Consider the following 13,022-nt stretch of genomic DNA (forward strand, 5'->3'; position numbering starts at 1 on the left):
TTAGTGCTGTGGGCGGGACTTCCACGACAATTCTGTCATTGCATTGGGCGTTTTGAGTGCCAATCACGCCTCCACATCCAATAGTAGGAGGCGAATGTGGAAATTGTAGGGGTTTTTCTTTCTACCACTGAAGCTTCATGAATCTTGAAAGAAATTTTAGGTTCATATATAAAATATATATTAGAAATAAACACATATAATTGTAGCTCTATATTTGTAACAAATCCCCCCCCCCCCCCCAAAAAAAAGCTTGAGAGATGATTATAATATTTTCTGTGAACAAATGTACTTCATATGTACAAAGTACAATCTAAAGGTTGCTAAGTTTTTAATTTCTTCATCATACCCCCATGAAATAAATGCATGTCATTGTTTATTCGTGTCTATTAGACTTTATTTAAGCCTATTGACACTTAAAATATCTCTTCTGTGAATATATACATACATTATATATAAGATGCTCTATTTGGGTTGAGACTGTGGGGGCCATTTTAGTACAGTAAACTCATTGTCATGTTCAAGTAACCAATTTGAAATGATTCAAGCTTTGTGACATGGTGCATTATCTTGCTGGAAGTAGCCATCAGAGGATGTGTACATGGTGGCAATAAAGGGATGGACATGGTCAGAAACAATGCTCAGGTAGATCGTGGCCTTTAAACGATGCCCAATTGACACTAAGGGGCCTAAAGTGTGCCAAGAAAACATCCCCTCACCATTACACCACCACCACCAGCCTGCACAGTGGTAACAAGGCATGATGGATCCATGTTCTCATTCTGTTTACACCAAATTCTGACTCTACCATCCGAATGTCTCAACAGAAATCGAGACTCATCAGACCAGGCAACATTTTTCCAGTCTTTAACTGTCCAATTTTGGTGAGCTCTTGCAAATTGTAGCCTCTTTTTCCTATTTGTAGTGGAGATGAGTGGTACCCGGTGGGGTCTTCTGCTGTTGCAGCCCATCCGCCTCAAGGTTGTGCGTGTTGTGGATTCACAAATACTTTGCTGCATACCTCGGTTGTAACGAGTGGTTATTTCAGTCAAAGTTTGTCTTCTATCAGCTTGAATCAGTCGGGCCATTCTCCTCTGACCTCTAGCATCAACAAGGCATTTTCGCCCACAGGACTGCCGCATACTGGATGTTTTTCCATTTTCACACAATTCTTTGTAAACCCTAGAAATGGTTGTTTGTGAAAATCCCAGTAACTGACCGGCCCGTCTGACACCAACAACCATGCCACGCTCAAAATTGCTTAAATCACCTTTCTCTCCATTCTGACATTGAGTTTGGAGTTCAGAAGATTGTCTTGACCAGCACCACACCCCTAAATGCATTGAAACAACTGCCATGTGATTGGTTGATTAGATAATTGCATTAATGAGAAATTGAACAGGTGTTCCTAATAATCCTTTAGGTGAGTATATATATATATATATATATATATATACGTACACACACGCACCACACACACAATTCTGCTAGCGAAAGAAAAAAAAAAACACCCCCTACTTCCTGCTTCATCAGAAAGAGTGTTACACAGAAATGCAACCAAACCAAGGAAGAGGGCACATACAGGAATAGATATTTATTATTTTATCCTTTAAAATGCAGCAGTGCCACTGCCAACATAACATTACATAAATAGATTATTTGAGCTAGTTACATAAACAGACAGTTTGAAGTATAACTTAAAAAAGTTGACAAATTAAAGTTAACCTAAAACGGCATGTTGTTTGTTAAATTAAATCTATCCTGTTAAAGACCTCACTGAGGATAATCATATTCATTGTTCCACTGCATCTGCTTTCTCTTCTAAGTGTCAACGTACTATATAAAGATGGATTTGCTTGAGAGAATCTGGATCTGTGTCATCTTTTAGATAAACAGTGTAATCAAGTTGTACTTCCTCTATCCATTGGCTGAGTGCTAATGTCTCTAGGAACTGGGAAAGAAAAAAAAAGAACTTAGAATTGTTACATCAAATCTTGATAAAAGGCTGGTGTATTGAATTATACTACCAATCACAATTAGAAGACAAATACAGTAATATTAGAGACAGAGCAAAGCTTCTTACAACAGCATCCTGAAGTAAATCAAGTGCTTCTTGAATGCTGGGTACAGTTACTAACAGTGCACCTTTCTTTCGGAAATTTTTATTAATAAACAGCCAAGCTCTGAAAAAGAAAATGGATAATTTTAGTGTAAACCTTAAGACACAATTACTATACTATACTATACATAATTATTCAATACTATACATAGGTCGATATTCTGATTATATTCTTGTCCAAGTACATTTTACCAATTCCAAACCACATCAATCTTAATAACTAGACTATTAATTATAAGTGATTTATAATTGTTAAGAGGCATATCTAGTCCAAAGCACATGCAATTTCTATAGTATTGCATTATATATATTTCTATTGACTTGCATAATAATTATGCATGCACAATATATCATTTGTTTATTATAAAAAAAATTGTATGCATTATTTCAATAAGATCTCTGCATGTTCTTACTGCAAGTACAATCATGATTTGGCACCTACTGGATTTGATCACTTGGTTCCATGAAGAATTCAAAAACGTTGTTCATGATCAAAACGTCTGTATTTTGCACTAAGGCAGCCTGAGAGCGGATATCTGCATGAATCACCTATGTAGGGCACATTGAACATCTCTATTAACATACTATCCAGATAAAACAATGGTCATCAAAAAAAAAAGGTATGATCAATTACCTGAATTCTGTCACTGAAGCCATATTTCTGTACAGCCATAGTTTGAAGCTTGACAAACTCTGAACTTATTTCAACCCCAATAAGCTGAGATGCTGCACTGTAAAGGTAGCCCTGAGAAGAGAAAAAAATCAGAGGCAATAATATAGATGTGTCATCAGAGTCAGACCATGTTTTAGAAAGAAAGATAAAAGCTGGTGTAGCCTTGTGGATACAGACAGATCTGGGCGGGCACGTAAAATGTTGCCGATTTAAACCCAGAAGGGAAAGACACTTAACCCCTGGTTGCCCCAGGGCGACAATTACTGTTTCAAGTATACTATAAGCATCAGTTAATTCACAATTGATAATGAGTTTAAGTGTGCTTAAACAAACATCATCAGCAATTTACCCCAAATAGCACAGCTCCTAATCTAGATCCCACATCCACCACCAGTTTTCCTGTGAGGTCTGGAAGAACGTTGCGGAATAGGAACTGGAGCTCCGGGATCGAGAATGAATGTGAGATGAACTCTTTGAAAAATTATTAATTGCATATTATGATGTTACTTTTTATTGCATGAGTTTATGTACACAAGTATCCATGCAAACACTTACCCAACGGTGCTGTTCTGTGCGATCCACAGTTGAGGCAGTAGTTCCGACTCATTTTTCCCTCTTCACACAATGAATCTACAGTTTCCTCATCATATAAGAATGCATCTACATGCATAGTGGGATGAGGTTTCTGTTGAGTCTAAAAGTTAAAGTGTGCTTTAGGATCTAACAATGAAATGTAGTTGTGAATCCCAGAGCACAATGCTAAAAATCTAAAACACGAACCTTCTGAATAGCCATGGTCTCAGAGGGAGCCATAGCCTCTAGTGGAAGGCAAGTCCTTAGGTCCTCTGCAATACTTTGAAGAATAACACTTTGGTTATCCACCAGGAAATCATCCAGATCACCTAAAAATGTAGATTAAAAACTGTTATAGACAGAATAATATTATGGTAAACATTTTAACTAATAGATAACACTATATTCTTACCATACTATATGCTTAGTATACTTAGGTTGCATTAACCATTGCAAAATTGTTAATGTAAGTAAGAAATAGTATGTGGAAATAAGCAAATTTGCACAAATTTACAGAAAAGAAGCCGGGATCAAAACTTGGGAACATCATTAGGAATATAATGTTATTTAAAAAAGCCCATAAAAGATATTGTTATTGAAAGATAGGCCTATGCATTGTAATTAATAAAGCATGAATAAAACAAACAATTAAAAAAGCATGGTAAAATAAACACTTATGTGTATGTTGGACGTTTTCTTTCCGCCTAACGTTAAATGATTACAAGTTATAGATGCAAAATAGCCCAAAATCTCAAAATTGACTAGTCCATGAAAAAAACACTTATTTTCCTAAAGTTGTTGTTTTTTTTTGTTTTTTGCATTAAGTCTAATAAGAACATGCTTACATCGTGCACATGTTCTAACGTTAATCTGTAGCGAACAAGACAATAACAAAAGTTCCTGATTTTACCAGATGTTTTTAACCATTCTAAAAGTTTTGGAAGATGTTGCCTCTCCGTCTTTGAAAACACCTGCAGAATTTCATTCTTTGCATCGTTATATTGCATTTATTCAAGCTCGTGATACTTATTTTACGCCTATCACAATCTAGGTTGCCAGCATGGGCTGATACTACTGAGCAGCAACACGTATGAGCCTGCGGTAGTAGAATCAGTGAGAAGAGTCTTGTTTAAGGTAACGTTAGAACTTCACATTTTTGTGAACATCAACCTGATATTATAAAATATTCCTGGCGATAATTCCATTTGTAATTTAAAATGGCATTAATTAGATTTGAATGACTTTTAAATGTAAACATTTTTACCATTTTGTTTTACGTTGGAATCAATTTTATCTAGCTACTGCTGTGCCACCTTAAGAAAAGCTTCCATAATTTTGCCTCATGACCAACATCTCTATTTTAAAAAGAAACAATAATAGTATAAACGTATATTCTAACTTATATAAAAAGAGATATAATAATATTACACGCAAGTTAAGTGAAGGAAACCGAATCTAAACTATAAATAATAATTTTTTTGTTTTCAAATAAAAAAGGCAAACTTTTGTTTTACAAACGGAAGTAAAGTCACGTCACGGGAAGTTGGGGGTTAGATGACGTTTGTAGTCGCTTTTCCACTCGCCGAAAAACAGCTGCTGCGAGTTTATGTAAGTAATGTTTAATCGAAATATATCTCTATATCTTAATATTTCGGGCGTCGAACTTTTTAAACTGACACGGGGTTGAGTTAAACATGAATTCAATCCTGTATTTAAGTAAATCGACAACGGCTGTGCGGGTTACAGCGGCTGTCTGGCCTCTTTTCAGCATAGAGCTTTTAGTCAGTCTTAACAGACATTCAAGTATATAATATAAAACTATGATGATTTCATAACAGTTTAAATACTAATGTGTGTGCCAACATTTGTGTTTTGATGTAGTTTCGATACATGGCTTAAATATGCCAGATTCATCCATATCGTACAGTCCATGGCTCGTAATAATGAATATTCAAATATATAATATAAAACTATGTTGATTTCATACATACTCATGTGTGTGTGTCAACATTAGTGTTTTGATGCAGTCCAGATACATGGCTTAAAATGTACATGGCCAAATCGTACAGTGCATAGCTGGTAATAACATAACAGCTCGTCCATTTTTATTTGACGTTTTCATTTGTGTTTGCCTAATGCCTAGAGAGGTTGAAAACATCATTGCGCTGGTTCCACTGAAGTCTTGAGGTTCAGAGTGAGCGGTGACAGGAGGGTTGTTTTGGGGGAAACCCCCACAACATTGGAAAGTCTCATTCTCATAACAAGTAAGGAAGTATACATTAGATCCATCACAATTATAATGTCTTTACTCAAGTCCTACTCAATGGCTTTGTGACTGAAAGCTGGTCATCTGTTAAATCTCTTTCTTTATTTTAATCTGTTGCAGGTTGGTTGTTTAACCGCAAAAATGGTTTTAGCTGATCTCGGGAGGAAAATAACCTCAGCTTTGAGGTCTTTGAGCAATGCCACCATTATCAATGAGGAGGTACAGTGAACATAATGCAATTTGGGCTTGTTAGGCATTGTCGTCCATCACTAAATGCTAACTATTTTACAATTTTCCTTAGGTATTAAATGCTATGCTCAAGGAAGTCTGTGCTGCCCTGCTGGAGGCTGATGTGAATATCAAGTTGGTAAAGCAGCTTCGAGAAAATGTCAAGTATGTAACAAGAGTTTTGATCTTTTTATGGTAAATTCCCTTTTGTAGAATGTGTCTGTTCTCTAACCACTCTATAATTTCAGGGCAGCCATTGATCTGGAGGAGATGGCCTCTGGGCTGAACAAGAGAAGAATGATCCAGCATGCTGTTTTCAAGGAACTTGTCAAGGTAAGTAATTGTTTCCTGTTCGAGGAGACTCTGATCTCCTGATCAGGAGATCTCTATTTTGTCATGGAGGAGAGAAATAATATTAAACCAAATTGAATTGACTGATAGGTGATAGGAGTGTATTGTAGAAGATGAATACTGAGTGCTTTTATTGCAGCTGGTGGATCCTGGAGTCAAAGCCTGGACTCCCACAAAGGGAAAGAACAACGTTATCATGTTTGTGGGTCTGCAGGGCAGTGGGAAAACCACAACATGTTCAAAGGTGAGCAGTTCTTGGGTGTTTGCCCAGATTTTTAAAGCTTTTAGACATTTTAGATTATACACCTCTTTTTATACAGCTAATCACAGAAGCAAGAATCTTTTTTCTTTTTATTAGTTGGCATACTACTTCCAAAGAAAAGGATGGAAAACATGTTTGATTTGCGCCGACACATTCAGAGCAGGTAAAATCGACTCTCTTTACATGTTTGCACATTAATACGTTCTGTAAAAAGTTTAATTTTCTTGTTTGTTTTTAAAGGTGCTTTCGACCAACTCAAGCAAAATGCAACGAAAGCCAGAATACCCTTTTATGGGAGGTAATAAAAGCATTACTCCCCATTTCATTTCCTGTCACATTTGCATTTGTTCACCAAAACCTAATTATTGATTCTTGTTGGTGTGACTTAATAGTTACACAGAAATGGATCCAGTGGTCATAGCTGCAGAGGGTGTGGAAAAATTCAAGACAGAAAACTTTGAAATAATCATTGTGGACACTAGTGGTAGACATAAACAGGAGGACTCACTTTTTGAGGAAATGCTTCAGGTGTCGAATGCTGTGGTAAGTGAACATTTGATCAAATAAAGCTATAAAGATGGCAAAATACTGTATAAATGATACAATAATAAGGCTTGATGCTTTGTGGTGGTTATTCTCTGTTCCCACAGCAACCTGACAACATAGTGTATGTGATGGATGCCTCCATTGGTCAGGCTTGTGAGGCTCAGGCTAAGGCCTTCAAAGACAAAGTCGATGTGGCTTCTGTTATTGTCACCAAACTGGACGGCCATGCCAAGGGTGGTGGTGCACTCAGTGCGTAAGTACACACTTTATGATTTATATTTTCAGCACTTAAGTAAATTAAATACATTAAAGAGTTTACAGACAATTTATGTTTACAGTGTGGCGGCCACAAAGAGTCCCATCATTTTTATCGGCACAGGCGAGCACATTGACGACTTCGAACCTTTCAAGACTCAGCCCTTCATAAGCAAACTGCTCGGTAAGGTTTGGAAATACTGTTGAGCTTCTGTTAAAACATTTAGATAAAAGCTTTAAATGCACAAACATCTGATTGTCATTTGAACTGCTATTTATGTTGCAATTCTTATTTTTCCTCTAGGTATGGGAGATATTGAGGGACTGATTGACAAAGTGAACGAACTAAAGCTTGATGACAACGAGGAGCTAATTGACAAACTGAAACATGGTAACTATAACGTTGTTTCTATAAGAATGCTTTTTTTGGGTCGATAATTTAGACACTAGATATTTTCCAGTGTGTTTTTCACTAACAGATGTGACATTTCTCTCTCTTAGGTCAGTTTACACTCAGGGACATGTATGAACAGTTTCAGAACATCATGAAGATGGGACCTTTTGGTCAGATCATGGTAACGCCAACCTCAACTGAAAGGATGTCTTATTATGATTGTCCACAGAGTAGTTCTTTTCTCACAATTTCTGATTTTCTTTGTTTAGGGCATGATCCCAGGCTTTGGAACAGATTTCATGAGCAAAGGAAATGAGCAGGAGTCAATGGCCAGACTAAAGAAACTCATGACAATAATGGATAGCATGAATGACCAGGGTATGTGCTTTTTAATACTGTCTTATAACTTGTATATAAAAAGAGCATTGACTAGCCTAAATAGAGCGCTTCAGGCGTGACGTCAAACCCCTGAAGATTAATTCGTCAGGGGTTACCTCAAGATTTTCCATGGGGTTTTATAATGGGTTTTTATTATTATTATTATTATTTTCAGTTTAAGTAAAATAAGGTCTGTGTTAAACATCTAGATGATTCTTAAGCCCAAAGTATACTCTTCTTTGTACTCGCAGGTTGCACATACGCTTGAATTTGCATTAATCAGTTGTTCCACAAGGTGGCAACACTGGCCCAGGATGTTGTTTCACAGTTGAAAACTAAAGAGACAGAACAACAACAAAATACCTGAGACTGCAACAACAACAACAAACGACCGCATTGATAAGCGCTTGTGTAAAGGGGGTTATGAGAGAGCAGCAACTTCAAGTTTTTTATCAGTCATATTATATTCTGGAGAAAAATAGTGCAGTCACTGGATCAAGATGAATTTTCTAGAGGCTCATTAGTCGACTTGTCGACTGCCATCGCTCACACAAGCGCATTAAATGGAGTATACTTTGAAAGGCTATGCGTTTAATGACAAAAACGAAGCATACTTTGGGCTTTATAATTTTGGTTCCACAACGTAAACTGGACACACTCACACCCCAAATGTTCTTATCTAGCTACTTATCAGAAACATGTGTTTTAAATAAACATTACAGCTTTAAAATTCATGTTTTCAATATGTGTGCACGTAATTTACATTGTAGAAAAAAACATCAGAGTATTAAGTTGTTTACCACAGACCTTGTTTTGCTTCATATATTGAAAAAAACATAAAAAAAAACCAGGAAAATCTTGCAGAAAGCGCAGGCTAATTGACCCTTCGCTAGGCCATGCCCGAAAACTGCCACTGGCCAATCATGTCTTAGCAACCGTAACCAGGCACGGGAGGTCTGGCAAGTTTTCGTGCGAGGGAAACATGCCAAAGTATTGTGTGTGGAATTTGAAATCTGATACGCGGCGGCAGTATCCTCAAAGTTTGGATGGAAGAGTGAATTCCCTCCCAAAAATGAGTAATTTTCTCCTTGGGAATGTCTGACACACTAAAATAGACGTGCCAGGCATGCAAGCTTGACAGGCGTAGCAACAGTAACTAGAGAGGGCGGGGCTTAGCTAAGGGTCAATTAGTCTTTTGACTTGACCGGTTCAGTTAACATGTTGTGGTTTTTCAACTCAGAACTCGACAACAAGGATGGTGCCAAGCTATTCAGTAAACAGCCCAACCGCATCCAGCGAGTGGCCCGGGGTTCAGGAGTGGCTACCAGGGATGTACAAGAGTTGCTCACCCAGTACACAAAGTTTGCGCAGATGGTCAAGAAGATGGGAGGCATCAAAGGCTTGTTTAAAGGTTGAGTGATTTGCATCCAATATTTGTGAACCAACCAAACGTGATGCATTCAACAAAAATCAGTGACTCACTGTATCATTGTTTTGAAGGAGGGGACATGAGCAAGAACGTCAACCCGTCACAGATGGCGAAACTGAACCAGCAGATGGCTAAAATGATGGATCCCAGAGTGCTTCATCACATGGGTATGAGCTCCCTTAAAACCATAACATGCTTTAGTTTTTGCTTGACCATTGATTTACCTTTTCTACAGATGGGAAAGTTGTTGCATGCAAGAGCCTTCTTAAAATGAGCTAAGCAGTGAATTGCTATCGCACTTTTTTTTTAATGACACGTCATCATGAGATATGTAAGGTTTTTTGAATATTGGTTATGGTTGTAAAAGCTTTACTTCAAGACGGCTGTCTTTGTTTATTTGCAAGGTGGCATGGCTGGACTGCAGTCCATGATGAGGCAGTTTCAGCAGGGAGCTGCTGGCAACATGAAAGGCATGATGGGATTTAACAACATGTGAACCTCTGATCCGGCAAACAGAAGATGCATATGACGGTTTTAGCAAATAAAACCTGGGCAGATGAAGATGGTTTGATTTGTCTTGCCACATATAATTTAATTCTTTAAAAGGTGTAAAACATTTAACAAAGACTCATTTAAATGTAAAGCCGAGTGTTTCTGGAGCAGAAAAATGGGGACTGTTAGAAGAAAATTTGCTTCCTGAGATCATGTCCAGGGATTGTTTAAAATGTCTTGTGATGTCAGAGAGTGTTCATCTTGGCAAATATACACACAGGCATCTGAGTGCTTCACAAAATTGTCAACAAAATTGACATCTGACCTTAAATATCAGAGCTGGATTACAGGTAAAGCCGTAAAGGTTATATGATTATACAGTAATTGCTATGACCATATTCATAGCATAATATATTCGCGAGTAGAAATCATGGTTTATTGTATAATTGACTATTTCTGATTTCTTGGTTTGCCATAGAAAAGCTTTGGCTTTGTATCAGAGATGAATACAATAGTTGCAAAAAAGTGTGGCAATATTTTTGTCAATGTTATAATAAAATTTATATGGCAACATTTTAACAGCAGTTGTCTTATTATCCTCTTTGATTCTGTTGAAATGTCATCAAATATTTAACTTGTGTTTTTTTTTTTAACAGACTGACCATAGTACTTGCACTGTTTATGTACATTTGAAATCCAGACAAAGCAACAGCTTGATCAATTTGCACAGAGATTAGTTGGTAATATTTGTGGTGTATCTGTGGTTACATGATTGTAATTGCCTAAAAGTAAATGACAAAAATGCTTTCAAATTGTACGTTTTTGAAGTGAATGGAAATTGGGCACATATTAAGTTTTGTATTGTTTTTAATGAAAAAATCAAGGAAACTGCAATTAATGATAATGATGCATCATGAACATTATTACAATTTAATACATTTATTGATCCAAGTAATTCCATGTGGGAAACTGATTTGCTTCTAATATAATGTCTATACAATATTTTCATATCGAAGACTTTACAAAATCAAGAATACAATGTCATTGCATGAAAATAAGGGTCATCATAAAACATGGATAAATGAGTGTTTAAACATAAAAAATGTATAAAATACATCACTACTTTACTATAAACACACATTTAATAGTTTAATTTAAGTTAAAAAAAAATCTAAAAATAAAAAAAAAATTGAGAAACTGAAAATGACACAGTTTCTCAAAAATAAAATGTTTAATATAACTGTTGAAATGTATCATTTGCCCAAGTCTCGGGCTCTTGACGTGGCACCGACTCCATGTTGAGTTGCTACGTCATCATCAGCTCGAGAGCTCGCTTGCGCCCGTGAGCGCGCCGCTATCTGTCACTGACTGACTGAGAGTCTCCGAAGAGACACAAAATCAAGGCTTCAGGTATGTTATAACACACCTTTCCCTTTACAACTAGATGGTCATTTAAATTACGTTAATGATTCGATCAATGTTTACGATTGTAGAGCGTTAGGTTGACAGTAGCTCAAGAAATCTAAGGTTTAAAGGGCATTTAGCTTGAAGTCAGTGTTGAATGGAAGCATCGTATCTGTTAGCTAACGTTACATCAACAAGGAGGCAGGCATTCACAGGGGATTCTTACCTGAAATGTTTGATCAGGTCGTTATGAAGTAGTGGTAGCACTCAAGTTGTTTTCTTGTTGGTGTAAGATGAGTATTATTTCCTAAAGCTATCGAACTAGCTTTCTCTGTGGCTAATTTTGGAGGGGTGGGCTGATGCCCCCAGTGGATCCATGTAACGTTAGTTCAAGTAAACTAAAGTAAACTAAACTTATTCAACAAAATAGGATGTGTCTGTGTAGCTGACTATATAGTCATAGTTTTATGTCTTTCCTTGCGAGAAATAAATAATCCTACATTTGCTATTAGCCTTGTAATGTTAGCATGGTCTCTGATTTGAAAACTGCAGCTTGTTGCATTGTTTATTTATCCTGTACCCTATTATTTCCCCAAAAGTGTTTTAATTTGCACACTTGGCTGTCTCGAATGTTCTCTCTCATTGGTCTGTTCTTCTCAGCTGCACATGTGGCTTTTTTCTTTTCCTTTTTTTTTTTTTTGGGTGCTCGGTAGTCAGGGGTTGGTCTGTGAAGGCAGGGGTTTCAAACTAGGGTCTGGGGTCAGTGTTAAGAAAATTTTACATTAACACACACACACAGAGTACCTTTCAGTTTCAAAAGTTTGGAAACATTACTATTTTTAATGTTTTTGAAAAAAGTCTCTAATGCTCACCAAGGCTGCATATTTGATTAAAAATACTGAAAAAAATGTAATACTCTGCAAAATTTTTATAATTTATAATAACTTTTTTGTTTGAATATATTTTCGAATGTAATTTATTCATGTGCTAAGTTTTCAGCATCATTACTCTAGTCTTCAGTGTCACACAGGATCCTTCAGAAATCATTCTACTTATTTATTATCAATGTTGGAAACTTTTTTTTTTTAGGATTCTTTGATGAATAAAAAGTTTAATGAGGACAGCATTTATTTAAAATAGAAACATTTTTGCAATTTTTTCCCCTTTACCATTCTAATGGTTGTGGGCAGCAATTTTTTTTAATTGTTAAATTGATAAAAGGTTATAGTAAAGATTTATATTGATAGATAATAATTCTGTTTCGAATAAATGCTGTTCTTTTTAACTTTTTATCATGGGTTCCAAACCTGTAATAATAGCTGCAATTTAATAATAACGGAGTATCAAATCATCAGAATGATTTCTGAAGGATCATATGAAAATTCAGCTTTGCATCACAGAATTTTTTTTTTAAAGTACGGTTATAGAAAATCATTATTTTAAATTGTAATATTATTTCACAATATTACTATTTTTTTAATCAAATAAATGCAGGCTTGATGAGAATACGAGACAAAAAATTATAATGTTTCAAACTTTTGCCCAGTGTATATACTGAAATTCTATCTTAGCTACCTTTATATTTTAAGACAAGGGTTTCTCACAAAGGGTATCATATGTTGATGACCTTGGCTTCAAAAAGTTTGAAAACCACC

The 13,022-nt window shown here is 36.2% G+C and overlaps 3 protein-coding genes across 5 annotated transcripts in view; 2 read left to right on the forward strand and 1 right to left on the reverse strand.

Moving 5' to 3' along the window:
• Positions 1-1,608: 1,608 nt before the first annotated feature.
• Positions 1,609-4,764, reverse strand: LOC120480610 (uncharacterized). 3 transcript variants are annotated; one of them, XM_089120170.1, is made up of 8 exons: positions 4,627-4,764; positions 3,570-3,691; positions 3,345-3,483; positions 3,139-3,260; positions 2,751-2,861; positions 2,559-2,665; positions 2,081-2,180; positions 1,609-1,948 (listed from the first exon to the last, which is right to left on the reverse strand). In XM_089120170.1, the coding sequence occupies exons 2-8, from the start codon at positions 3,600-3,602 to the stop codon at positions 1,826-1,828; spliced, it is 735 nt and encodes a 244-aa protein (XP_088976296.1). In that variant the 5' UTR covers positions 3,603-3,691; positions 4,627-4,764; the 3' UTR covers positions 1,609-1,825. The 3 variants fall into 3 exon arrangements, with proteins under 3 accessions (XP_088976296.1, XP_039529810.2, XP_088976297.1); XM_039673876.2 differs by lacking the exon at positions 4,627-4,764 and adding an exon at positions 4,273-4,462; XM_089120171.1 differs by lacking the exon at positions 4,627-4,764 and adding an exon at positions 3,775-4,226.
• Positions 4,765-4,852: 88 nt separating this feature from the next.
• Positions 4,853-10,542, forward strand: srp54 (signal recognition particle 54). The gene is made up of 17 exons (XM_039673864.2): positions 4,853-4,970; positions 5,506-5,626; positions 5,749-5,847; positions 5,930-6,021; positions 6,105-6,189; positions 6,347-6,451; positions 6,566-6,632; positions 6,710-6,767; positions 6,862-7,012; positions 7,120-7,268; positions 7,354-7,454; positions 7,575-7,661; positions 7,772-7,845; positions 7,934-8,042; positions 9,283-9,453; positions 9,543-9,638; positions 9,876-10,542. Exons 3-17 carry the CDS (start codon positions 5,770-5,772, stop codon positions 9,965-9,967), a joined length of 1,515 nt encoding a protein of 504 aa, XP_039529798.1. The 5' UTR covers positions 4,853-4,970; positions 5,506-5,626; positions 5,749-5,769; the 3' UTR covers positions 9,968-10,542.
• Positions 10,543-11,222: 680 nt separating this feature from the next.
• Positions 11,223-13,022, forward strand: part of sec23a (Sec23 homolog A, coat complex II component) — a 32,514-nt gene continuing 30,714 nt past the window's right edge. The window contains exon 1 of the mRNA XM_039673846.2: positions 11,223-11,373. The gene's annotated coding sequence lies outside the window, so the exon portion shown is untranslated. The remainder of the gene's footprint in view (positions 11,374-13,022) is intronic.

This window comes from Pimephales promelas, chromosome 15, assembly GCF_988280905.1.
Source record: "Pimephales promelas chromosome 15, fPimPro1.hap1.1, whole genome shotgun sequence".
Classification (NCBI taxonomy): domain Eukaryota; kingdom Metazoa; phylum Chordata; class Actinopteri; order Cypriniformes; family Leuciscidae; genus Pimephales; species Pimephales promelas.

Excerpts from the sequence above, each read along its gene's own strand:
- LOC120480610 (XM_039673876.2), bottom strand. The coding sequence starts at position 4,369 with ATGCAATATAACGATGCAAAGAATGAAATTCTGCAGGTGTTTTCAAAG. Across the intron at positions 3,692-4,272 it reads AGAATGGTTAAAAACATCTG|GTGATCTGGATGATTTCCTG; the intron begins GTAAAATCAGGA and ends CTACATTTTTAG. Across the intron at positions 3,261-3,344 it reads GCACAGAACAGCACCGTTGG|AGTTCATCTCACATTCATTC; the intron begins GTAAGTGTTTGC and ends AATTTTTCAAAG.
- srp54 (XM_039673864.2), top strand. The coding sequence starts at position 5,770 with ATGGTTTTAGCTGATCTCGGGAGGAAAATAACCTCAGCTTTGAGGTCT. Across the intron at positions 8,043-9,282 it reads GGATAGCATGAATGACCAGG|AACTCGACAACAAGGATGGT; the intron begins GTATGTGCTTTT and ends TTTTCAACTCAG. Across the intron at positions 9,454-9,542 it reads CATCAAAGGCTTGTTTAAAG|GAGGGGACATGAGCAAGAAC; the intron begins GTTGAGTGATTT and ends ATTGTTTTGAAG.